At 41.1% G+C, this 25349-nt stretch overlaps 1 protein-coding gene across 2 annotated transcripts in view; it reads left to right on the forward strand.

Annotated features, from left to right (window-relative positions):
* The window catches only part of LOC144783952 (retinoic acid receptor responder protein 2-like), a 130111-nt gene extending 105083 nt beyond the window's left edge, over nucleotides 1-25028 (forward strand). For both annotated transcript variants that reach the window (XM_078662680.1, XM_078662681.1), the window contains one exon: nucleotides 23198-25028. In XM_078662680.1, coding sequence (XP_078518806.1) covers nucleotides 23198-23305 — 108 coding nt within the window. In that variant the 3' untranslated portion in view covers nucleotides 23306-25028. The remainder of the gene's footprint in view (nucleotides 1-23197) is intronic.
* Nucleotides 25029-25349: the final 321 nt, after the last annotated feature.

Consider the following 25349-nt stretch of genomic DNA (forward strand, 5'->3'; position numbering starts at 1 on the left):
AGACTGGGGGTTACTGGGCATGGGGGCCCTACATTTGTTACCGGGGCTGTGGGAGGTGAGCCTGGTGGGCAGTGGATCAATACCTGTGTTAGTATCGGTACTGAACAAGAAGTGCGATCCGGTGATTTAACATGGGCGTAATGCCCCATCGATGATTTCTTAGCATTGGTCAGTTCTTGGGAGAGCCTTCTAGCAGCATCAAGTTCAATGGAGACCTTTTTCTGCATCTTGGTGATTTCTAGATCTATAGCATTATTAGTTCTGGAAATAAAATCATCAAGAGTACCATTTTTCAATTTCCCCTTTGCTGCCCTACTTTTATACTCTCGAGTAGACATTCTGCCGTTGGATTACCAAAATGCCGGTATCAAGTATAATGTGACCACAGCAGAGTGCCGGGGTGCCAGGGGGGGTGGGCCAGTCCAGTCCTTTCCGTCCTCGAACGGCCTCAAACGGCCCGCTCTTAGCCCGGTCTTCTCCCCGCGCTGCGTCCCGCGCTGCGGGAGTATAACCCCTAGATATAGCGGGCGTATGGGGCGGTGGGCGGGCCAGCAGGGAGAGCGGACCGGAAGATGTCACCAGGTCACGCAGGGACTCCTGGGCAATGGAGTCCCTGCTACGCTCGCAGCCCCGCTGGTCTCCACAGCCCTGTCCAAAAGTAGTGTGGATGCCTCCCTCTGGCGCGGTCCGACCTCAAGCGCCTATCTCCCTCAGACGCTGCGGCACCCGCGAAGCGGGTGCGGCGAGGTGGTGGTCCCGGTGGTGATGACAGGCAACAGGCAAGTCCGTGTCAGTATTTCACTAAAGTGCGTAGTCTAAGTATTCATGTTTTGTAAATTTTGCTGACATTTCTAAGTCTGCCATCATGTTATTAACAGTCTCAAAGTCCCAATCATCAGAAAATGTGCTTGGTGAGACGAAATCACTCAAGGAAACCTTAAATTGATGAGGAATCTTTAGCAGCTTAATAGGGCCATAAATGTCATAATCAGTTGTATCCCATGCTATTCCACCAGGTAGTGGGACCGCTGTGATGTTCACTGATGACAGATCTCGTTGTTCACGATGAGATGAATTGTGTGACTTCAGGAGCAAGTTGATGTTCTTACTTGCTGTGTCCATTTTAATGTGATTTCCATCTATCAGCTTTCTCAAACTTAACACAAGAATGAGCCATAGCAGGAGATAAAGTACACCTAACACAATCCAAAGTTCAACCCAAGGTGAAACCAGATATGTATTTATAAGCTCTTGACCAAGTTCCTTTACTTTTTCCTTGAAAGATTTCTTTGCTGGCGTAGTTTCAGGTTCACCGGGATCCTCAGAAAAGTTATCGAAGTTGATAAAATAGCCAGAGGCAGTTCTGTCAATTGTTGATATTGCATCCGGATTCTTTGAAATCGCTGGAGCTGTTTTTTCCTGTGACATGTTTGTATAGTCAGATGCTACATCATTGTAGACGGGAGTTTCTTGACGAACTGTTATTTAGGTTTCAAGAGGCACAAGTTCCATGGCTTTATTGCATAGTCCTTCTTTTCTCACTTTAGAATCTTCAAAGGTGAGGAGTCTTTCAGTTTTAACCTCTTGGATAGTAGCAAGATTTGGTCATCTGCTACATCTTGGGAGTCCACTGGGCCTACTACTTATTATCGACCACATGGTGTGGTTTTACCAGGTCAATTGACACAGACCGGGTCTCCTGTTTTCCAGCAAGGGGCGGCAGTAGTACTGTTCTTGATCCGTGGATTGCTAGTACAGGTATTGGTTTTCTGTAAGAAGGCCCAAATTCCTTCTTGTCCGCTATTTTCTCCCTGACCAGATCCCCAATCTTTGGAACCCAGACTGGTCTTGCTGGGACAGGTGGTTTTTCTTCAGTGGTTGTTGGCTTTTCGCTGGTATTGCTTATACTTCTTCTTGTTTCATTTAAGTCCTGTAAAACAGCAAAACGATCTTTGATATCAAAGGGTTTTTGTTCCACCACTGAAGTGTGACGATCGAGGTCTTCAACCAACATTCTAGTACCAAAAAAGATTTCATATGGAGTGATTCCACCCAGAGAATTTCTTGGCAGGTTATTAAGACTATGTTGTACATTTATTAGATGTTTGACCCACCCATCACCCGAACCTAATTCCCTAGCAGTTATAGATTGCTTTATGTCACGTTTTTTTCTCTCCACAACCGAATTTCCCTCAGGATGGAATGGACTCGAAAATCGCAATGCAACACCCAAACTAGCCATGGTCTCCTTGTAAGCCCTAGAGCTAAACGCAGGACCATGGTCAGAATGTAGTGTGCCGATTGTGTATGTGCCGATAAAGACTTACAAATCTTTTCTAGCAGTTCGGGCATCAGCTGAGCGCTGAGGCCACATCCAAATGAATCTCGTCTTAATATTTGTGGGACCGCATTCATCCACGGTGACGTCTTATTTGTAGAAAGCCTAATGCTGTCTAACAATGGTGTCTGTACTGGGCTGGCTATACTGTAGTCAGGAATCTGGTGGTGTTCAAAGCTGTGGTATTTGTAACAGTCATCGCAATTAATTCCGAATTCGTATACATGAGCTTTCATCCCTGGCCACCAGTACATCTCTTCTAATTCTAGTAGAGATTTAGAGATCCCTTGATGTATCAGACCCTCTCCCATATGTTCTACCAAAAACGAGAGCACCTCTCCTGTTCCTGTTTGGAATTACCCTATCCCCCACTCCAGGGATTCGAGCAAAAGGAACAGAGTTTGTATCAATTATGTATTTATATTTGAGTGGATAATTTAGAGGTAACGCGGCTCCGCTACCTTTGCTCGTGGCATTGAAAGTGAGCATGGTTTCACCGTCTATCGTTGTTTTCAAACAATTGATTGTAGCTACGGAAGCCATTTGCACAGCTGCCTTTGCGGCTTCATCAGCCAATGAATTCCCTTCAACGTGAACGCCATCACGCTGATGACTCAGTGTATGGATCACGTGAGTCTTTTGTAGTTCTTTCTGTAAAAGACTTACTTGTTCCCAAAGCATTTTATGCTTTATTGTGCCACCTTTTGCGTCTTTAAAACCATTTTGAACCCAGGTCTGCAAATACTCATTGTATGACTGGACGCAGTAATACAAATCGCACACTATGAGTGTGGGGAATTCACGATCGGTATTTTCCAGCGCCATCTTGAATGCTTGGAGTTCAGCTCGCTGAGCTGTACAGTCTCCTAGTGATTGAGTTTTTGTTACCATAGGTCTAAATTTACCAGTGTTCAGCGACCTTTAACAATCGCGCACGCAGCACTGTAAGCTTGTTTGCCCCAATTGCAGGATGTGCTGATCCGTCTGTATATATTATACAGCCGTAATGTTCTAGAGGTACAATTTCAGTAGGCAGAGGACATTCTTGTTCGTACTGGAGGAATTCTTGTGTCTTCAAGTAAGGGTCAAAAACGTATTCAACGTCTGTTGCAGCAAGAGAATTAACCCATTGTATCCATCTTGGATGTAGAGCTTTTGCATTTGGAATGCTTGCCTTCGTAACTGCCTCTAAGGCAGGTACAGGTGTTTCGACTTTAATGCGTTTACCCTGTGTGAGAGCTCTCTCCTTTGCTACAGCAGTCTGAACTGCTGTCAGAATGTTTTCTGTTGAAGTGAATTTAATTTCAGCTTGTGTGTACAAGTGTGATTTTTAAGCTATTGGTACCTTTTCACCTTCATTAAAGGTTAGGTACGTGAATCCGCATCTCCCTGGGATGATTCGGATAACAAGGTTGCATACATTGTCGCGTGTTTGTACGTGTGTTGTTGCCAACATGTCTGTTTGTACTGAACGCAAAATTTCTGTGTGTTTTTGAGTCCAATTAGTCGGTTTGAAATCAGGTTTGATTAGTTCGCAGAGAGGTTTAACCCTTTCTGCGTAATTCAGAATGTAAGTTCTTTCAAAGTTTAGGAATCCTAGAATTGACAGTAAGTTTTTCAGCGTGTTTGGAGCAGCGCACATTTTTCTAAAACGTTTGCTGCCAGGCTTTTGCCTTCACTGAAAAGTTTGTATCCTAAGAATAGGACGTTGAGATGGGCAAATCATGATTTTTTAAAGTTTAATTTATACCCCTCTGAGGCGAACCCAAGTATTATGGTGTTCACCCTGTTCAAGTGCCTGTCCAAATCATCCTCTGTAAGGTAGATGTCATCGACCCAAGATAATGCCTCATCATCATACGTTTGTAGTAACTCTGTTACTCTGTGTGAAAATAACCCAGGACTGTTCTTAAATCCCTGGGGAGATGACAGAAGTGTCGTTGTGTCCCCATTATTGAGAAAGCGGTCAAGTACCTGCTTTCTGGTAAAATGTTTTGACAGAAGAAACCGTTTGAAATATCTAAAGTAGTGTTATATTTCTTCCGAACGATATTATTCATTAGTCCTGCACTGTGTGAATTTTGTACTGCAAAAGTTTTGCAACAAGAGTTTAAATGTCTGTAATCCATAACTAGACGATACGTTTAGTCTGGTTTGGAGACAGGAAACAAAGGATTGTTCATTGAGGAGGTGCATGTTTCAATCACCCCTTGGTATTCAAGTTGATTTAAGATCTCCCTGACTTGCTTTTTAGCTTCCTGCTTTACTGGATACTGTCTCTGAGCAGTTAGTTGATTTTTAACTGAATTTTATGGTGAGTAGAGTCCTCATCTCATCCTACATGATTTTTATATAATGCTAGAGCCTGGGCAACAGCCCATTTTCTGGCATATGTGTATTTTTTATGAATAGGAATATGATTAGAGAAGGCTGGCATAATGATCTCTTCGCCATGTGGGCCGTCCCTGACAAATTCAGGTGGCCAGTCTTTCAGCTAGAAGGATGTCATAACCTTTAGATATTTTTTCCCAAAAGAGTGCTTTTATCTTCCTAGTTATTTCCCCCTCTATTCGGAGTGTTACTTCATATAACGTATGTGGTACACTAACCCTGGTGTCTGCAGTTTTAACCTGAATGCATTCATTCAGATCCACTGTCTCCAGATGATCTTTCAGGATCCTGCGAGTTATAGTGACCTCTGCTGCGCTGTCCAGCATTGTCTGGGCCCACTCCCCGTTCTTGAGTTGTGTCCTCAAGATCCTCGGCATGTCTGATTTTAATACTTGCTACCTTCTTTTTGGAGAATTGAGTTTTCTTAATTTTGCAACGTGCTGATCGTCTTTGGACTTCACACGTTCTTCTTTTTGTTCTGATCGTCCTCTTCTTTCGGATTTCTGCGAGGAAGTCTGAAAGGTACGAGAGGATCGCGTATCAGTATCTTGATATCTATCAGGTTTTCTTATATTATCCCTATTTCTAAGGTTATATCTCTTTTCAGAGTGCTCCTTTGAAGGAGATCTACCTCTGTACTGAGAGCGCTTCTCTTTAGGTAGTCACTGTCTACGATTTTCCCATTTCTTTTTAGGAGTAGTTAGATTGTTTTTGATAAAAACTTTTTCAGGATTTTCTGTTAGTTCAGGTTTTAGAGGTTTCCCTCCCAAACTATCTCTTCCTAGTTCTTCATAGGATTTTTCAATAATTCTGGCAAGTTCATACGGTTGCTCAGTAATATCAAGTTCTTTTAATTTTTGGCGGATTGCCACTGATGCTGCTTCACCTTTAATGTTAGCTAATAAGATAGCTGAGACCTGTTTGAAATCTTTCAGTAATTTCATACCTAGATACAAGGCCGGTTCTGGACCGTATTTATTTTGAATCTGTCTCAGAACGTCTGGTATTACCGCCATAGACGGGACACTATGTGTTTTTGTGTAGATTGAAGCAAAGACTGTACCCCAAGTGTCACAGTCCTCTATGTGTGGTGCAATCCCCATTGGTAAACAGATTGTTAGAATCCTGTGTTTCTCATGAGGTGTACTATCGGGAAATACTGCCTCTTTTGAGTAATTTTCTGGGCTAACCAGAATGGAATTTGTTCCGTTTTTGCGGGCAACTTACAGATTACTGACTGTATAGTCTGTGGTGTGATTTTGTTTGTGCTCCCCTGATGAGGGGTGTGTTGTGGAATTCTTATAGCAGGTTGGACTGTTAAAGCCCGCAAGACATATTGTACCAATTGATGATGTATTTTAATTAATTGTTTTAGCTGAGCTAACAGTTCTACATCTGACATTCTTTCAATGTTAGGATGTGGTGTATAGCTGGCTAGTACCGCCCATGTAGCTCCTCGTCTACCTAGTGGACCGAGCCTGGTAATGTGATTTTGATGTTGTAGGGCGCCTTTATACCAGAGCTGATGCTCTTGGTAAGTTAGTGGAATTTCAACGTCCTCGAAAGGAACGTATTCCGCTGGATGTTCCTCCATTTTGTAGAAGTGGAACACATGTGTTGTTGGATTTTCCTGTGGAAAGACAATCCATGAATAGAATACCTCTGTCTGCCGATACTCGTGTGCCTCTATGACAAATATAACTGTACCACCTCTCGGTGATAGGCCATTTTCAATAAGCTTTTTAGCTATGGCTTTTCTCACGTTTTCTGGAATGATTATAGCATCCCCCTCATTTTGTTGGAGACCTGTCTCGTCTAAACCCGGTTGGGCTGCAGTTCTTGCAGCTCCACTGCCCCCGGGAGTATCCTTGTCGGACATTTTGTTAAGAAGTTTTGCAAAGTAATTTTCAAGGAAATAAAGATAAGGTGCACAATATTTTGGAACACTGTATCCTTCAACGTTGAACAAAACCAAAACTAATACATACGAATTTTCGTCCTACTCAGTTTATGGCGGATATTTTATCCTTTAACCCACTCCAGACATCTATTGGAGTTTTTACGGGATGAAGGGGGCTCTGTGAAAAGCAAGATTGAGTTACTCTAGTATCTAGCGTTAAATTAGTGCCTTACCAAACGTTGGGCGCCATGTAGTGTAGTTCCTATATTCCCAATAGGCTCTGCGCATTGGAATAATATATCCTATAGATTAGATGTAGGACTGAGGTCGACTAGGTCTCTATCGAATATACTAGACTTAATTGTGTGTGCCAGCTAGCTCAGAGGTCACTAGAAACTTTCTCGACTTCACTAGAAGGGATTAGTCTCTGACAACCGCATAAACATGACAACTTTGTTTCCCCAAGATAAAACATATCTTCAGAGTCGTGGAAACAATAGATAGATATTTCTCTCAGTCAATCGTGCATGCTTCGTTTCACTGGAGGTGCAGAGAAAGTAGAAAGACGGGTGTTTTCAATAAAAGGATTTATTGAACAGTCTTCTTTCTCAAGCATAAGAAATGAACTGCTACAATCGTACACTGTTTGTAAAATATAATGCATACAGTATAAATAGTAGAATAAAATAATACTGTAAGAGCATTGTATGGTTCCTAAACCATATATAAATACATACATAAATAACAGAGGCTAAAAGTACTCAACGGGTGCTTCTAAAATACGTCAACCTCGGTGTACCTAACCTAAGCTTAGTGCGAGGGAAGAAGTAAGTGAGGTGTAGCATAAAGGTAGTATTCTTTTGCCAAGAATCTGCTCAAGATTTCTCTAAGGGTCTAATCAGCTCCGTACCTTAGTTTGGAATGGAGAAGGTCAGGCTCAGGACTCGATTTCCCAACAACCCGCAAGGGTAGCTTGGAAACACTGGAGCTGGATTTCTCGGCAGGAGAAAATACAGCGTCTCTCTCAGTGCGTCTGCTGGAGGGTCGGCTTCCTTCGGGACTTGCTGTAGCAGGGCGCGTCGGGCAAGTAGATAGTCGAACTGCTCCAAACCACTGTGTGTTTGCTTGGGCGAGTGTGGGCATATTTATACCTTGAAGGTGCCGACTTTGACGTACAGTTGGACATAATAACGTCATCAAAGAGTCTCAGTTCTTTGAAAACTCCATGAGTTCTTGGATGAGTCAATATTCAAGCAAGGGGTAGTCCCCGGCTGCTGAAGCTGAGTTTTCCAGAAAATCGTTGTGGATTTTCGGAACTAGTGGAAGTAGCCCTGCTGTATTTGGACTGCATGAGCTATGCCTAAATATGGTTGATTTCTATGCCTATATAAGGATATGGTGATTTATACCTATATAAGGGCATGAATCGGGAAACTTACAATAGGGTCCTAAAATGATACATAACACCCATTCCACGTTATCATGTTCGTCTAAGTTCAAGCACTAAAACATATAATCTAGAGAATGTGTTAACAACCCCCAAAAAATCATATAAAATGCATCTTGAAATGGTTGTACATAACAATAGCTCAACCCAACCTCCCAATGTGCGAGTCACCCTCAAAGTGAGTGAGTGATGAGCTAGCTGCAAGCTTTCTCTCTGTTTTATTCTGACCCCCTGGATTTGTATTGTTTTCCTCCCAACTCTCCAAGCCAATCTGATTTCTTCTTTGGTCTCCAAAATGAGCCTGCTCTACTGGTGTTCACTGTTGTATTTTGGCAATTTTCAAAGTAACCTGGAACAGTTTGGCATGGTAAATAGGAAAGCATGTACACAGGCATCACAAGTAACAGTGTGCATAGGATTATTGTTAAACGAATACATGGTGAGAGGTAGGGATTTCTTTCGGCATGGGCAGGCTGGGAACAGGCCCAGGGCACCAACCTTTTTCGCGAGCCCTCTGAACTCTCTGCATGAATGTTCTGCGTGCAGCACTTTCCTGTGTGAGGTAGCAACAGGCCTGTGAATAGAAACTGGACCCCCTGTTACTTCTAGCTTTGGTGGCTAGGAGCATCCTGGGCGCCATGTGTGTTTCCGTACAGGGCACTATCTGAGCAAAGGCCGGCTCTGGTGACAGGGGTCTCAAATAAGAGTGGATGATTGGTCTAGAGTACAATCTGGCTGAATTTGACCTGTAGTGAGTGAAGACTTCATAGAGGAATAACAGAATTGAACCGCATGTTCATATAAAGTAATATTAGCCCACTAGGGCAAGATAGAACGTAAATGTTATTGTGTAGAGTGAAATTGAACCAGTAACCAAAGCCCACTGGGGCAGAATTTTTTAGTAAACCCGGGAAGAAACCCGGGAAGAAACAAAAGTCAGCAAAATCCCCTATTGGGATGGACAGAATATTTATTGCTGATAAGTGCATAAATTGAAGGGGTGGATGAATGCCTAAGAAAATTTGGCTAAAGGATCGAGCTGAGTTTCGCTTTACGGCACGTAATGGAGTATGAGATATGGTTTATTATCATTCGCATATGAAACGTTAATAATGTTTGTAATGCGGCAGAATTTATTTCTTTGATGATTCAAAGAATACGTTTTTAAGTTTGCAATTGTTTGCAGCAAAAAATGAAATTTAATATGTGCATTTGCAAATATTGCCGTAATTTGTTAAGAAACTACTGTTCTGTTTTTCATGGCATCGTGTTTGTAGTTTAACACGTGATATGTCTCATGCACAGCATTTAAAAAATAGTTGATTTTGGCAAAAACTTGGTTGATGAACAAGCCTGCTGGTACAGGCGAAAAAAATAGTATATATATATTTTAGAAAGAGACTGCGGGCAACTCTCTTCTGTTTGCCAGCAGTAGTCAGCCACCACAGTTGGTCAAAAGCATACCCTATGGAGAACTATTAAGGCTTCGCAGAAATAGCTCTAGGGAGCAGGACTTCAAGGTGGCTGCTTCGCTGTGCCTTGCGCGATTTATTTTTAGTCAAAGGGGAAATCCCTGGAGTCGAATAGTCTACTTGTCACAAAAGGCCTTTCTTGTGGTACAAAGAGAGGTCACAGTATGCCATAGGTATTCGGACAAACATAGGAATGGGTTTCCACAAAAGAATAGTCTTGTTTACAATCTAGATTTATTCAAGTTGCATATAAAAAAACAATAAAGACAAGATAAAATCATACAATTCTTCCAAAACAATTAAAATCCAAGATTAAATATCTTGAAGAGATAAAAATACTTATTCAACAGTGTTACATAAACATAATATTACGGTACACAATAAATGGAAAAGCAATCAAAATATATTCACAATAAACAACAGACTAAACATAGTCACAACAAACCCCTCACGTGTAAGTGGCCCACTTGATATCTCTGCCACTATATTTCACTGGATCCAATGGCCATAGACAATTTGGTTACTCTAAAGCTTTAGTGGAAAGATTTGATACCCATCTAAAGCTTTATCTGGCCCTAATTGGATTCTTTTGGACAAAACAGTGCGTCGACGCGTTTCGGTGCTTAACACTTGATATCGTGGCACCTTCCTCAGGACTTCTTGTTTCTGGGGTTTCAAGGAACGGATGGATATACCGTATCTGTAAATATATTAGGGAAAATATACACTGTCAGATATCGTGTACTGAAACCTTTTGTCTCATTTAGTCTAAGGGCTCAATTGTTCTAATTAACACATACCCACTCTAACTTCACACTATTAGTTCTAACTGCCGTTGTTCTTTTGACCATATATAGTTCCTGGCACAAGTACGCTTACTTATCTAGTACAGATCATTGCACAGTGATATTTACATTGGTTCCATTGCCTGTGATTTACCTTCTACTTTTTTCTCTACCCATTAGTACGCCTTAGATTCACATATAACATATGGGCCCTCCAAGTCTTTTTCTTTGTGGAAGACCAATTGATATGGGAGGGACTCATGAACCCTGGGGCCCGGGAGAATAGATAAGTATAGATTCTCACCCTCGGGACCGTGTAGGAAACGTTCCAGGCTGGGATCTACTTGAAGTTTCACTTATTGGTACTTCTGTTGATTAAAAGAAAACTTTTTTTAGGTGTTAGATAGAAACTCCCCTCGTTTGCACATTTTTGGGGGGTGATCTTTTATTCTTCTATTTACCTCTCTCCTGTAAAAGGAGCTCCTTCTGATGGGGTTCCTTGGTTTTTTGTTTGTCAGGCAATTGCCCACTTGTCATGTATCTGTGGTAGTAAAATATATAGCACTTTTTCACTCTACTGTTTCATAGATACTATTTCTACCATTACATGATTTTTTATTAAAAGTAGTATCTTACCTCAAATATTTTTAAAACGTACTCAGAACGGGCATATATAGTCGTTGGTCTACTCCTGAACTGGATATGTTCTGTTGAGTAAAGACAGGTATGACACCATCATATCTCTGTTCTGTACTATATGATGTTACGCTCTTAGCTCTATTAACGAGTATCTAATGTGCCTTGCACTTTGCTATTTTTAATTTAAGTGCCTGCTCTTCGTGTTACTAATATCTCCTGCTCAATGCCTGCAGTGCCCACAATATCAGTTTGGTACCCATAATGTCCAGTTGCCTGTTTGTTAACTCTAGGTTCTCCTCTTTAGGTACAATCAATTCATATATAGGTGATTGGTCTTACCACCTCCCGCCCCGGTTAAGTTCTCTCACTCCAAGTATGAAGTATAGATTTTGTAATGCTAAATGTATCCCCTGTTTGAGTTAAATCCAGGGCCTGCTGTACTATCCTCAAAAGGTATACAGATAAATGGTTCCCCTGCTACCTAAAGAGCAAAAAAAGGGGGGGGGGGGGGAGGGGGGGGGGAGGAGAGAGGGCCTAGGGGTTAGGTCTCCACTTACCGGTTTAGAGCTGTTTGTTGGCTTCTGCCTCGTTCCTGCACTCGATCTAGAGTGTGTCAGTTTGGTGGGCGTTTTTATAGCTCCCCGTAATTGATTAATTATCTACACCTGTCAAGTGAGGAGCGCTGTATGCGCGCTGCCAGTACCGCTAATACCGCCGTCAACGTGGGCGCCATCTTAGAATGGTGTGATGTACTCGCTAGTGTCTCAGAGGATCTGCCCGTCTTGTGACTAACCGCATTTGCGCTTCGCTCGATATGTCTCTCCTTGTGTTTCCCTTTTATTAAGGCGGTGTACAGCAATAGTATTGGGAATGTTACCCGTGCGCACTAAGTCGGCATCGAGAAACCTTTTTTTGCCGATTTGCTTAGAGTGCTCTATTACTTTCCCTCGCGCTACACTTATTTGTTAATCGACCCCCTTTGTGCTCTTGGGTGAAGATTCAAAGATCCTAGGTACAGAACTACCTACGCTCGATCCAACCAATCGGCCGCCCAGATCAGCCCCTGACTCTGGGCGCCATCTTGGACTGGTGGTCGGAGTATTATATTTCAATGTTCTCCCATCAGATGTGGGTGCTTCAAAAGGTTACAGATTCTCATCGAGGGAATAACATTATTCTTGAATCTCAGTATTAGTATCTGAAGGGGAGTCCTTCACTAGATACAGAAATGGATTCCCGTGTGGGTGGTGTGTAGGGTGCTGATTATCTATGTCACAGGATGGTAGAGCGGTAGTCACTGAATGGGACCGGTATACTAAATAAGAGCCTCCCATTCTTCCCTGGAGTTTAAACCTTTTCTAATGGTATTAAATTTAACCATATACCATTGTTCCTGTAACTTTCGTCTCTTCGTACTATCACCTGATCTGGTGAGTTCCCTGATCCTTTCCAGAATGACCCATCTGAGGTCCTTTGTTTTGTGTCCCTTTTCCTTCCAGTGTGCTACAAGGGGGGCATTTTCTTTGTTGTTATTGATTGCAGACTTATGTTCCCCTATCCTTAGCCTCACTTCTCTGCCTGTTTCACCTATATATGCCTGGTTGCATGGACACAGGATCATATATATTACATTCTTTGTCTTACAGTTGTTCAAGGTGGTGATTGTGTGTTTCGCACCATTATGTTCAACTGTTTTGGTGACTATACATAGCTCACATATGCAGCAGGTACCACATTTGTTGTTCCCTGTTGCTTTCTGTCCACTCAGGGTAGTTTGGGTTTCTGTCTTGTCCTCCCTGTACGTGTGCACCAGGTTCGACCTGAGGTTCTTGTTTTTCCTATACGCGTACATGGGACGCTCCAGAGGAGTCACGTCTGGGCCATTGTTTAAAATTTTCCAATTGTGGTTTATAATATTTTTGATTTGGTTAGCTATGACTGAATGTTGGCTCACCATCACTATTTTGTCTTGTGTTTTCTTATTGTCTGTTTTGTTGATCAGACAATCCCTATTGTAGCACTGTGCTCTTTTGAGAGAGTGACTTATCAGTTTTTTGGGGTAGCCCCGGTCCTTAAATTTCTTTCTCATTTCTTGGGCATGTTTGTGGAAATCTGTGAGATCCGTACAATTTCTTCTGAGTCGAAGGAACTCGCCGAATGGTATCGAGTCCTTCTGGCTCTTGGGGTGGTAGCTTGAGTAGTGAAGGATTGTATTCCTATCAGACTCTTTTTTGTACAGTTCCACTTTTAAATGTTGATCTTGGCTCTTAATACATATGTCCAAGAAATTGACCTTAGACTTGCTGTATACTGCTGTGAACCTCAGATTGGGGTCCCCTAGGTTGAGCCAGCTAAGAAACTCTTCTAGGAGTTCTGTGCTTCCCTGCCAAATGAAGAATATGTCATCAATGAAGCGAGCCCAATTTCGAATGTTTTCGAAAAAGGGACTCACTTCATTGTACACGTGCTTCTTTTCGAATAGGCTCACGTATATGCAGGCCAGGCTCGGCGCACATGTTGCGCCCATGCTGGTCCCTTTCTTTTGGATGTAGAGGTCTTTTTTGAAAAGAAAGATGTTGTTAAGTAAGACCATCGACACACACTGAACAATGAACTCTTTATTTCCACCTTGTATGTCTGTCTCTTCTAAAAGGTTCCTAACTGCCACTATGGTGTCTTTTTGTGGTATGTTTGTGTAGAGTGACTCTACATCGAGAGTCACCAACAGTTCATTCTCTTCGTTAAAGGGGATCCCTTCCACTTTGGATATCATATCCGCTGTGTCTCGAATATACGATTTTTGTTCAGCTACCAAAGGCTTGAGGAATCTATCTGCGTATTGGCTTAGTGGCTCCAACAAAGAATCAATCGATGCCACTATAGGTCTAAGGGGGGGATCCTTTAGATTCTTGTGGACCTTGGGTAGTCCATAGAATGCGGGGATTTTTGGATTGGTATTATTCAGAAATTTCCACTCCTCCTCCGTGATTTTATCCTCCTCCAGAGCTTTATGGAGTAGGGTCTCTACATCTTTTTTCAGTTTATTTAGTCTCGATTGGGAGACTCTCAGATAGTGTAGTTCATTTGTGAGGAGGGTGAGTGCTCTCTGCTCGTAGTCAAGTGTGTCAAAGACCACTACTCCTCCCCCCTTATCCGCAGGTTTTATAGTTATACTATTATCTTCGGACAGGGATTTGATGGCCTCTCTCTGAGCTTTACTAATATTGTGTTGTTGGAAATGATCTTTCTCTAATAAGAGACCTATTTCTATTTTTACAATTGATTCAAAGGTCTCCAGGTTTTTGTCCACCATTCCTAGACTCGGGGTAAAGGTGGATTTCGTCCTAAGACCCGAATCTTTAGGTTGCTCTCTCACTGGTCTGTCCTCAAAAAACCTGCGTAGTCGTATTTTGCGGAAAAAGGACCTTAGATCCTTTTCCAATTGGAATTTATTGATACCTGTAGTTGGAACAAAATTAAAGCCCATACCTAACACTTGCTTTTCTGTGTGTGTGAGTATTCTTTTGGAGAGATTTATAATGGGAGTCCTCTCTAGTGCCAATAGACTTTGTTCCTGGTTCTCTTGTATTCTTGAGGAGCCTTAGAGGGTATGGTGAAGGACTGCTGAAAAGTGCACTTGATAAGGTTAGAAGAATCCCAAGAAAAGAACTCCTGTGGGCAAAACCTTTAAAAATCAGAAAGGATATGAACGAGGGGAAATTTAGGATGGTAACTCTGTACTCCTCGGAGGCTAATGATTTGAGAGCCATGCTGAGAAAAAACTGGCCCATTCTCCAGACGGACAGTGTGTTGAAAGAAGATTTACCACCATATCCCCTAGTGACATTTAGTAAAGCTAGGTCACTGAGAGACATGCTGGTGAAAAGCCATCTAGAGAAAGCTACCCCGAAAATAAATACCCTGCGGGAAATGAGGGGTTTCTACCCTTGTGGTCGCTGTAAGGCCTGCGCAGCAAGTAAAAGAGTTCTCACATACGATCTACCTGATACAGGACAAACTCTGGAGATTAAGAAATTTATTACATGCAGCACTCCCTATGTAGTTTACTGTCTGGTCTGTCCATGTGGCCTACGCTACATTGGAAGTACCATTAACCAACTTAAAATGAGAATCCTTGAGCATCTTTGAGCCATTGATAAGGCGGATCCTGCCTATCCAGTGGCTCGTCACTTTGATGAACTACATAGTAGGGATAGGAGCAAGCTGCAATACTTCGGGTTGGACTCTGTACCACTTAACATTCGGGGTGGGGACCGGCTTAGACGTCTGCGCAGGCTGGAGTCAAGATATATTATAGATCTCTCGACCAAACATCCCAGGGGCCTGAATAGTGGAGAGGAGATGGCAGTACATTTGGGGAAGTGAAAAGTGTAAAGATAACTATGAAATGTATTCATTGCGATTCAATTTGCTGCGAAATATGACTTGATATGAATTGAAAATAAAATTTAGAATTTTTGTTCCTGTTCATTTTGTGAAGTAATTTGGACACGAAGGCAGGATGTAGGTGAAAAGCTATTGATGAGAGTAATGAATTCTGTGATCAAGTGGATATATCCGAGTGTTCAGATGTGCATAGAGGTATATATATGTATATATAGAATTTTTATGGCAAACTGCATTTATTTGGTTAATCTGAAGTAATGAAATAGGAATTTGATCTGTTATGTTCCGTTTGAATATGAAGCTTATAACCATAAGGACAGAAAGACAAGGGATATTAGCCGATCCACGGCAAGACTGTGTGGTATATTCCACTTTATAAATATGTTACACCGTCTGTTGTAACAACAATAACCGATACACGGTTATATAATATCCTTAGAAATGTATTAAGGAATGATATACTCCAAGATGGTGGAGATGTTTGTACAAGATGGTGAAGTCCCTTGTTTATGTCCATGAGGGTCGGTAGCTTCATTTACATGGCAGGAGCTTAGTGTCATTGTCACTGACGAAGGCAGTACGCTGAAACGCGTTTGTTGTGTGGCCGCTGAATAAAGAAGATTCTGTTGGACCTGACAAGCCCTCCTGAGTGCTGTGATTTGTGTTTTGGAAAAGCGCGAATTGTGAACAGGATATATATATATATATATATATATATATATATATATATATATATATATATATATATATATATATATATATATATATATATATATATATATATATGTATATATATATATATATATATATATATATATATATATATATTCCAATGACGTGCCAGACGGCACAATAAAATGAAAATAAATGAAATTAAAAACTGGAAATTGAAAATCGAAATTAAAAGTGTCATAGAAACTTTTAAATGAACATAACTGCAAAATATTGCTTCTATAACAGCAAATAAATGATTTACTGTTTAGAATATGTCACAGAGACAAGCACTTCACGAATCACTTTTTTATGTATAAACTACTCCACAATGCACTTCACACGAAAAACAGGAAGTAACTGTTTAATGTCGAAATAAAAGAGGACTCTTTCTCTGTATGTCACTATCCCGTGATCAAGGTCAAAGTCATTGACCGAAATGTGTAGGGCATGGCAAAAAGAAAAGAAACTTGCCAAATTCTTCCTTAGAACGAGTGAGTGCGTCTTCATTGTACCGCCTGGCATGTCATTGGAACTAAGCATGAGCGTAAAATCCGTTCCGCTCGCGGATTTTGCGGATTTTCGGTAAATTCGCAATCCGCGAACTCTCGCAAACTTGCCGAAAATCCGTAAATCCGTGCGAAGCGGATTTTTTGCTTGGTCGCACTTGCCAACTAGAATACTATACAATTTCGCGGGAGTAAACACTTGCGAACACGTAGATGCGGCGAGCAGCGACAATCTCGCAATTGCGAGATTGCAAAATTTGCAATGTCGCACAAGAAATCCACCAGCAGGCAGCATAAACCTTGAAAATTATGATTTTTATCAGAATAACTCCTCAGGTTGACATTTGCCTGCACTTTTTTTTGCAAGGAGTCCATTTTGGGGGGGGGGGTGGGAGGAAGGAAGTGCCCCACAGTCTCCAACTTCCTGTTCCTGTCCAGCAGGCTCCTCCCAGTGCTGTCTTCATGTGCTGGTCACTTTGATTTGGATCTTGACCTGGAAGGATTACTTTTGGTGGATGCTGCTGGATATTTGGATTTTTGCAAAACTGAAAGCACTCAGCAGGTGCAAAAGTTCAATCTTATCATTAGTAACCATTCCCTGTAGTGCCTGGAAGGATTACTTTTTGTGGATGCTGCTGGATATTTGGATTTTTGCAAAACTGAAAGCACTCAGCAGGTGCAAAAGTTCAATCTTATCATTAGTAACCATTCCCTGTAGTGCTTCCTGAGGGGCCCCTTCAGAGTTCAGTTGCCTACTTGCAACTATTCTATGACCCTGCTCTGACCCTCACAGCAGGCTCAGAGAATAGCTACAAGTATACCACAAAGGTCCTGTTAAAAAAATTACACTGCAACAGAAAGCAATTACAGATAAGGAAGCAGGTGCCAGCCTGGAAGTTCAAATTCAGTGACACATTAATCAGCCCCTAATTCGTTCATTTCAGTTGAGGCAGGGCAGGTGTGCTTTTCCACCCATAATCTACAGTGATGAACTAGAGGGTGGCCTGGGTGAGCTAGAGGGTGGCATGGGTGAGCCAGAGGGTGGCAGTGGTGAAACAGAGAGTGGCAGTGGTGAAACAGAGGGTGCTGTGATGAACCAGACGTAGAAACAACATGTTCGCGACCGTTGCTACCCGACAAGTAAGTTCGCGTTTGCGAACTGGTAAAAAACCCTCGCGAAATGGCAGAAACACTCGCGAACACAAAAAAAAAGGAATCCGCAAAATTCGCGAGAGTTCGTGGATTTTGCGGATTGCGAATCTGTAAATACGCAATTTTGCAGATTGCCAATTCGCAAAATCCGCCCATGCTTAATTGGAACAAAACCGGCTTGGCTCTGCCGGAAAAGAAAGCAACCGCCCCATTGAAGTGCGCCAGCGTCAAACCTCTTGGGCTGAAATCTTTATATATATATATATATATATATATGCAGCAGCTGCAGCTTCCCAAAGCTCCGTGAAAAGACGACCAAGGAAAACCACACGAATCCAATATAAATGAAGGCACGAAGTTTTATTAAAAGTTGAGCTTAACGAATCTGACGCGTTTCGGGCATCCGCCCTTGCTCACAGACAGTCAGTAAGTAAGAACAACCACGTTTAAATACCCAATGCTTCACAGGTTTTTTTCTCAATTGAAGTTTTTTTCTCTCTTTCTTTTAACATTGCACCATGTGATACTAGAGGTAAAGGACATACTACATTTTTAGTACTATGGGGTCTGTTTTCCAAACAAATTATTATTCACGGTCTATTGTTCACTAATATATAAAAAATGGTTAAAATCCACATTCTTTACAAAATGACTCCATTGTAATTTAGAAATTTGGAAATAAATCTAAAAACCTGCAAAAAGTGGACCAAACACTGAATAGTGTGGAACCAACGTTGTAAATGCATATAATGCTAAAAATACAATTTTATAGTGCTATATTAAAAAACATCAAAATGCATAATGGCAAATAGGTCCTTGTCAATGTGCAAATAAGCAATAAAGTGCAATTTATAGATATTTTTATAAAGTGCAAATGCAAACTGCAAATAACACAACTCGGTAAGAGTTGTTATAAAGTGCAAATGCATAGTGCAAATACCACAACTTAGTATGTAGTTGAATAAAGTGACAAATGCAATTAGTGCAAAATATGCAAGTATGTAAACAATTGGGTATAATCCAAGAAGACAAGGTTATTATGTTTTCAAACGTAATATAGCAACAATAAATGTAAATACTTATGATGCAGGTAAGAACAATGGTCAAAAATTCCAAACTAAAGGAATGGAATAATAGTGAAACAGGACCGATGTTGAATAAAGGAAATCAGGAATTAACAGATAGTACCCAATGGCTATGTCCAGAAACTACAATAAAGTGTTGCCCAAAATAAAGTGCGAGAAATCTAATATGATGACAACCATGAAATCATATGTGAAGGGAAAACGGGGAAGTGATAAATAAATGAAATTCTATAAAGAATTTAACCGTGAAGGTATATGGCGACTACTGCTTAAACTAACCCAGAATGATATGTAAAGAAATTTACAGGAAAACGTGCAAATCATCAGTAGTATTGAGCCCGTTTGGAAATTTGCTATCTAGTTCCAAAATGAATTGGGTCTCAAGTCTTCTGAGCATCTTGTCTCTGTCACCGCCCCTAAGTGGTTTATCCACTGAAGCGATGACAAAGTATGTCAGGCATTGTAAGTCATTTTGTGATTATTTTTAAAATGCCTGGCCACCGGATATGATGGTTCATTGTTTACGATGGCGCGGAGGTGCTGGAGAATCCTGACATGCACGGGTTGTCGTGTACTGCCGACATACCTCAATCCACATGTGCATGTCAGGACGTAGATGGCAAATTCAGTTTTGCAGTTAAACTGACCCTTGATGTTAACTGGGTCAGGACTGAAAGGTGTATAATATTGAGTAGTTGTTTTGCCAAACTTGCACGCCCTGCAGGAGGTGCAACGTTTAAACCCAAAGCGAGATTTCATCCACTCAACTTTTCTCCTAAGTTCAGGAAAATCATGACAAATGTGAGTCCTAAGGGAAGGGCCCTTCCGAAAGGTCACAGTCGGACCATCAGGCAGTCTGGGTTTTAATACCAAATCTGTTTTTAAAACCGACCATCTTTTAGTTACAATCGATTTGATTTGTCTAGCTTGTCTGCTGTAGGCAGTTATGAACCTAGGTGCCTCGGTGTTGTCATCAGAGATGTTGTCTAATTTTTTATTGTTATGTGTTAGATCAAGCAAGGAATCACGGGTTCTGCTGTTGGCTTTTTGTACTGCCAATTTTAGAACAGATTCACGGTAACCCCTCTGCCTGAATCTATCAAGAGCTTCTAGGGTGCAGACTTCAAGATCACTTTCTGTGCTACATATTCGTTTAATCCTAAGTAGCTCACCTAACGGAATATTGTCTACTACAGGTCGCGGATGTGCACTGCTGGCGTGGAGAATACTGTTGCCAGCTGTGCTTTTTCTATGTAGCTTAGTAGCTAGGTGTCCATTGTGGACAAATATTTTGACATCCAGAAACTCTGCCTCACAATTACTGATGGATTTGGTAAATCATAGATTTTCATAATTAGTGTTTAAATTTGTAATGAAATTATCTGCACTAATAGAATCACCACGCCATAAAACAAAAACATCATCAATATAACGAATCCATAACAAAACATGTTCATCAAAAATAATCGCATGTTGTTGCCTGAGGACCTGCTCCTCCCACCAGCCAACGTGTAAACACGCATAGCTGGGAGAGAAGCAGGCCCCCATAGCAACTCCACGTTTCTGCACGTAGACATCACTCCCAAATAAAAAGAAATTATTATTGAGACATCAGGTGGTCAACTCTATCAATACTTTGTTGTGGCAATAGCAATTCATAGGTCTTTTACCCAAAAAATAGTCAAGCGCTTTAAGACCAGTAGTGTGTTCTATGCTCGTATAGAGCGATTTTATGTCCAAAGTAATCATTAGCATGTCATCGCTCCATGGGATGTTGTTAATTTTAGCAATGAAATCACCCGTGTCCTTTACATAAGTAGGTAAACTTTTCACTAAGTCCTGCAGGAAATAGTCAATGTATTGTGTAACATATTCCGCAACCCCCCCAATGGCCGAGATGATAGGTCGGCCGGGGACGGGCGTTACCTGCTTGTGAATCTTTGGGAGTAAATATAGCTTTGGCAGTATAGGAAACTCCACATGAAGAAAATCAAATTCCTGCGAGGAGATCATGCCCTCTCTCTTGCATTTAAACAGCAGCTTTTTTAGAACATCCTTGGCATCATTGAATTGTTTGATGTTAGTTCTGGAATAGCAAGTTAAGTCATTTAATTGTTTCTTTGCTTCTTCAATGTAGGCTTCTTGGGGCCAAATTACTACATTGCCACCCTTATCAGCAGTTGTAACAATGATGTTGTGGTCATTTCCTAATTTTTTGATGAGCGAAAAGTAGTCGTTTTCATGTTTGCTTTTGTAAAGTTTCTTATGTTTGATCTTGTGATGTAATTGTTTAAGGTCCTCGACCACCACGTCCTGGAAAACATCAATAGAATCCCTAGGCATGGTGGGATTGAACTTGGACTTAGGTTTGAATGGGCTGATGTTAGCTCCTACTTGAGAAATAGATGCAGCTCTCAACTCCTCCTGAGTGGATATTGTATCAGGAATTGTTGTAATATCAGAGGCCAGATGATGTAGTGCCAATAATGGTTTAGTGTATTTAGCAGGCAATGTCGTAGGTACCTTGACAAATTCACTGTTGCCTGAACGTTCTTTTTCCTTTTCATTTAGGCCATCCTTTATGTTGAAGAATTTTTTGATTTTCAGTTTTCTGATAAACAGGTAGACATCAACACGGGTTTTTGCATAATTAATATTATATAATATAAACACCAGTCCAACCTTATACTTCCAAAAGAAAGCGCTGACTCCGTGGATACTTCAAAGTAAGAATAGTTTTATTCACCAATTATCTGCTCAGACGCGTTTCGATGTACAGAACCACCTTGCTCACTACATCTGATCTCAATGCAGTAACACTCATATACATCAAAAGCTTGACATGCTAGAATTGGTTTGGTCGTCATGGCAACCCTGTGACACCATTCTAAACAACATAGAAGAGTTATTGCCTAGTCACTCTCTGAATCTGTTGGCATGTTGCTTTTTTCAACATTGTGTACAAGCCTGTACTTAGATTACATCTGTTTTGTATAATTATTCCTGAGAACATTTCCAAATATCGGAAGAGAAAAAGTAAATAATAAAAGCATATTGTGACACGTAAATGCAAAAGTGAAAATATGTACAGTGATTATTTACAAACACATTAAAACCAACAATGCAGATTATGTTCCTGGTGTGAGCAAACTGCTAGGTTGAAACGTGCGTGTTACTCTGTGAATCTGTGGCTCTTTATGTAAGATGGCAGACAAACCCAGCTAATAGTGGGGATATCTCGTGCCATTTGCTCATCACCCTTTGCTCACCCAACCCCCAGTAAAACACTTACAAGTGACTGTTGTCCACTGCGTAGTTTTATTATTATACCAAAACCACCATTTCACTTGTGGGTAAAACCTCCCACATTGACCTTTATTAAATTGACCTTTTATTAAATTCACACATAAATGATGCGCTCCATACATATGCGCCACAGGTTAACGTGTATATACAATTCAGCATCTCTAGAGGCGTGTTGTACCAGCAGGACACAACACCACCCCCTTACCAAGCACCAGCTACTAGGGTAGGGCCAGAGAGTCCAGGACCAACAGCAGGACGGCCCCCTCTCCCACCAGCCCAGAGCCGCCATAACTGCCTCCCCTGCTTCAGGGTCGTCCATTTTCCGGCCAAAAAGAGTCCCCCGGCCTTTTCTCTTATCCGGGACCCCGCCACTAACTATTGAAATTAGGGATGGGTGGGTGGGCAACTGTTGGTCCGGCTGGCCTCCCAGTGCTGAAGGCGAGAGACAAAGAGGGCTACTCCCTGGGGCACTGCAAATTTAATACCTTGGGGAGGGGAGGGATCCCAGACGCCCACCTGGCATCTCACATTACTGTGAGACCCTCCCCATGACCATGACCTGGAGAATCGAAACTCTCCGAATTAGCTTGGAGAATCGAAACTCTCCCGCCAGGCCCGGAATCCCACTAAAGGCCCCCCTCCCTTAGCCGCGGGGGTGGCCTCGCATTACTGTCATATATATGTGTGTGTAGCGAGCACCCCCGTTTCAACTCCTATAATATGGTGGAGTTTTATGAGTGCGCGATATATATATATATATATATATATATATATATATATATATATATATATATATATATATATATATATATATATATATATACCAATAAAGGACTGAAATATAAAAAAGAGTGCCGGAGTCCACCACCTGTAACTACTGGCACAAGCTAAGCACTGCGTGTAGTCTTGTTGACGGAACTGAGTACCACTAATATAAAATTCCTTGAGTCCTGTGATATACAGTTTGTAAGTTTTACATGACCAGCAACTGTTGTCAAATTCACCAGTGGTATCTGAAGAAACATTATTTGACTCAATGTCTTTGCTTCACACAGGAGAGGAAAATGCAGCAGCAGCAGAAGTGTGAAGAAACCATGAAGAGGGAGGCAACAGAGCACATGATTGGACAGTTTTCTTTCCTTAAATCTGCACCGCAAGAGTAGCATAAAACATCTGCTCTCAGAACATGAGTCAACTAGATCCTGTGTTTTCACAGCATAGATAACCTAGAAGCTCTACCCTGAGAGGAAATAATATATTCATTGTCCGCATGCAAAGCATAAACAAGCATAACCCCTGCTGTCTGAGTAATCTAGGATCTCTACTTCCTGAACACGAGAAATCTCAATTTTCAGCCCATAGGTAACCTAGCATCTTTCACTTTTAACATAGAAATAACCTAGACCTATTGCTCTTCAGGCATAAGTAACCCGTGAACTGGTTACATTCGTGCATGGATAACCGAAGGTCTCTACTTTAAAAGCCTAACCAATTTTAGCATATTAGGACATAGAGGTCTCCTAAACTTCTAACAGAGCTGTTTTAATGTGTTCAAATGTGCAGATAGATTTAAAAAGCTGATATATTTTGTTCTTGTATTAGTTTTAATCGAGGCTTGAAATTCATAGGTATTACTGAAACCTTTCACAGTTAGCAGAGAAGTGAAAAATGTCTGTTCAAACCAGAATGCTTCTTAAAACACGGAAAAGAATTTAATCGAGATAAATGATCTTAGTTTATGTCATCAATGGATTTTTGCTACTTTGAACATGACCTCTTATCAATATCTGTGGTGATTTGTATCCTGGGATTCTATATGCTTAAGCATCCCAATGGTAGTATTTAATGTTAAAGCTCCGCCCCACACATCTTTCTCTATTTTGAAGGCAATACATAATCAAAAGACTTTCGGACAGCCATTTATGAAATTTAAGAGATAAGGATTCAATAGGAATTTACCACCACAAACTTCTATGCTGCCCAACGTGAAGATAGAGGTGGTACTGGATGTGGGAATCCAACTATACTGCTGGCAGAATCACTGCCTCCACCTGTGTACTATTTTGTGATTTGAGGGGTGTGACTGGTCTGAGCTGGCAGTAGTATCCCCAGCCCAGACTCAATCTCTAGGCCTGGGCTGGGATGCGTTGTTTGCCATGGGACGCTCAGAGTCTGTCAGACCAGTGGAGAGAAACAGGGTGCCTGCAAACTATTAACCCAAGTGACAAACCCCTTGGCCATGGGGGACTACCAGGAATTGCAATAATGTGTGCTCTTGTCCTGTAGGCAATTAATTAAGAAGTATCATGTATTTAAATGTTGATTCTATTTCCAAATCCCCCCTTCAGGACATCAATACTAAAAAAGACATGTCTGGTGAACTCCAAAGGAAGTCACTTCATTTCAGGTATTAATTCCAGTGGTCACACATTTGATTATTTTGAACAACTTTCAGTATTTCCTATAATTAGTTTCTTAATATTGTTAATGAACAGCATTCAGCTCCTTACTGGTAAAGCATTATAAAATTGGAAAACATTTGGTAAATTGATGGCACGGGCACAAATGCAAGACCACCAGAAACTCAAATCTGTTTGATTTACATAATTTGATACATTATGTTTTTGGTAAGAAATCTGTGTATGGATTATTAAAGAGAGGTATTGAAATACATTTATGTTGATGATAGTACCTGGAATGTAAATCATGCTTTTGAATTTGTATGTTAGGAAATGGAGCATTCCTCACGAAGTAGAGAGTTTACCTCCTGAATGGCTATGAATTTATTTGAATTACAATTAATATTGAATTTAAAATAATGTCACATGTAATTCAAAATAATAAAATATAAATGAATTTTGATTAATGATAAAAAATTGAATTTCATGGAGTGAGCGTTTCTGAATTTGCGGTAGACTTTCCCAATATAATTTTTCAGTAAACATCAGAAATTCTCTTAGTCCTAGCAAATTTGAGCATTGTAGGCTCGAGTGGATCCCAATTTTCCAGCATGTTGGGGGGATGCAACCACGTTGAAGAATGTAAATCTGAGCATTAGGAAATCTCTGCAACACACTGCAGAGGAATGAGGACAGAAACCCATGTATTTACTCGGAAAGAGGTTCATTCAGTCCAGTTGTACCAGACCACCATGTCCAGCAAAATGAACCTGAAGGGCAGCTTATCGTGGCAAAATATTTACATGGC

The sequence above is a fragment of the Lissotriton helveticus genome, chromosome 10 (genome assembly GCF_964261635.1).
Source record: "Lissotriton helveticus chromosome 10, aLisHel1.1, whole genome shotgun sequence".
In the NCBI taxonomy this organism is placed as follows: domain Eukaryota; kingdom Metazoa; phylum Chordata; class Amphibia; order Caudata; family Salamandridae; genus Lissotriton; species Lissotriton helveticus.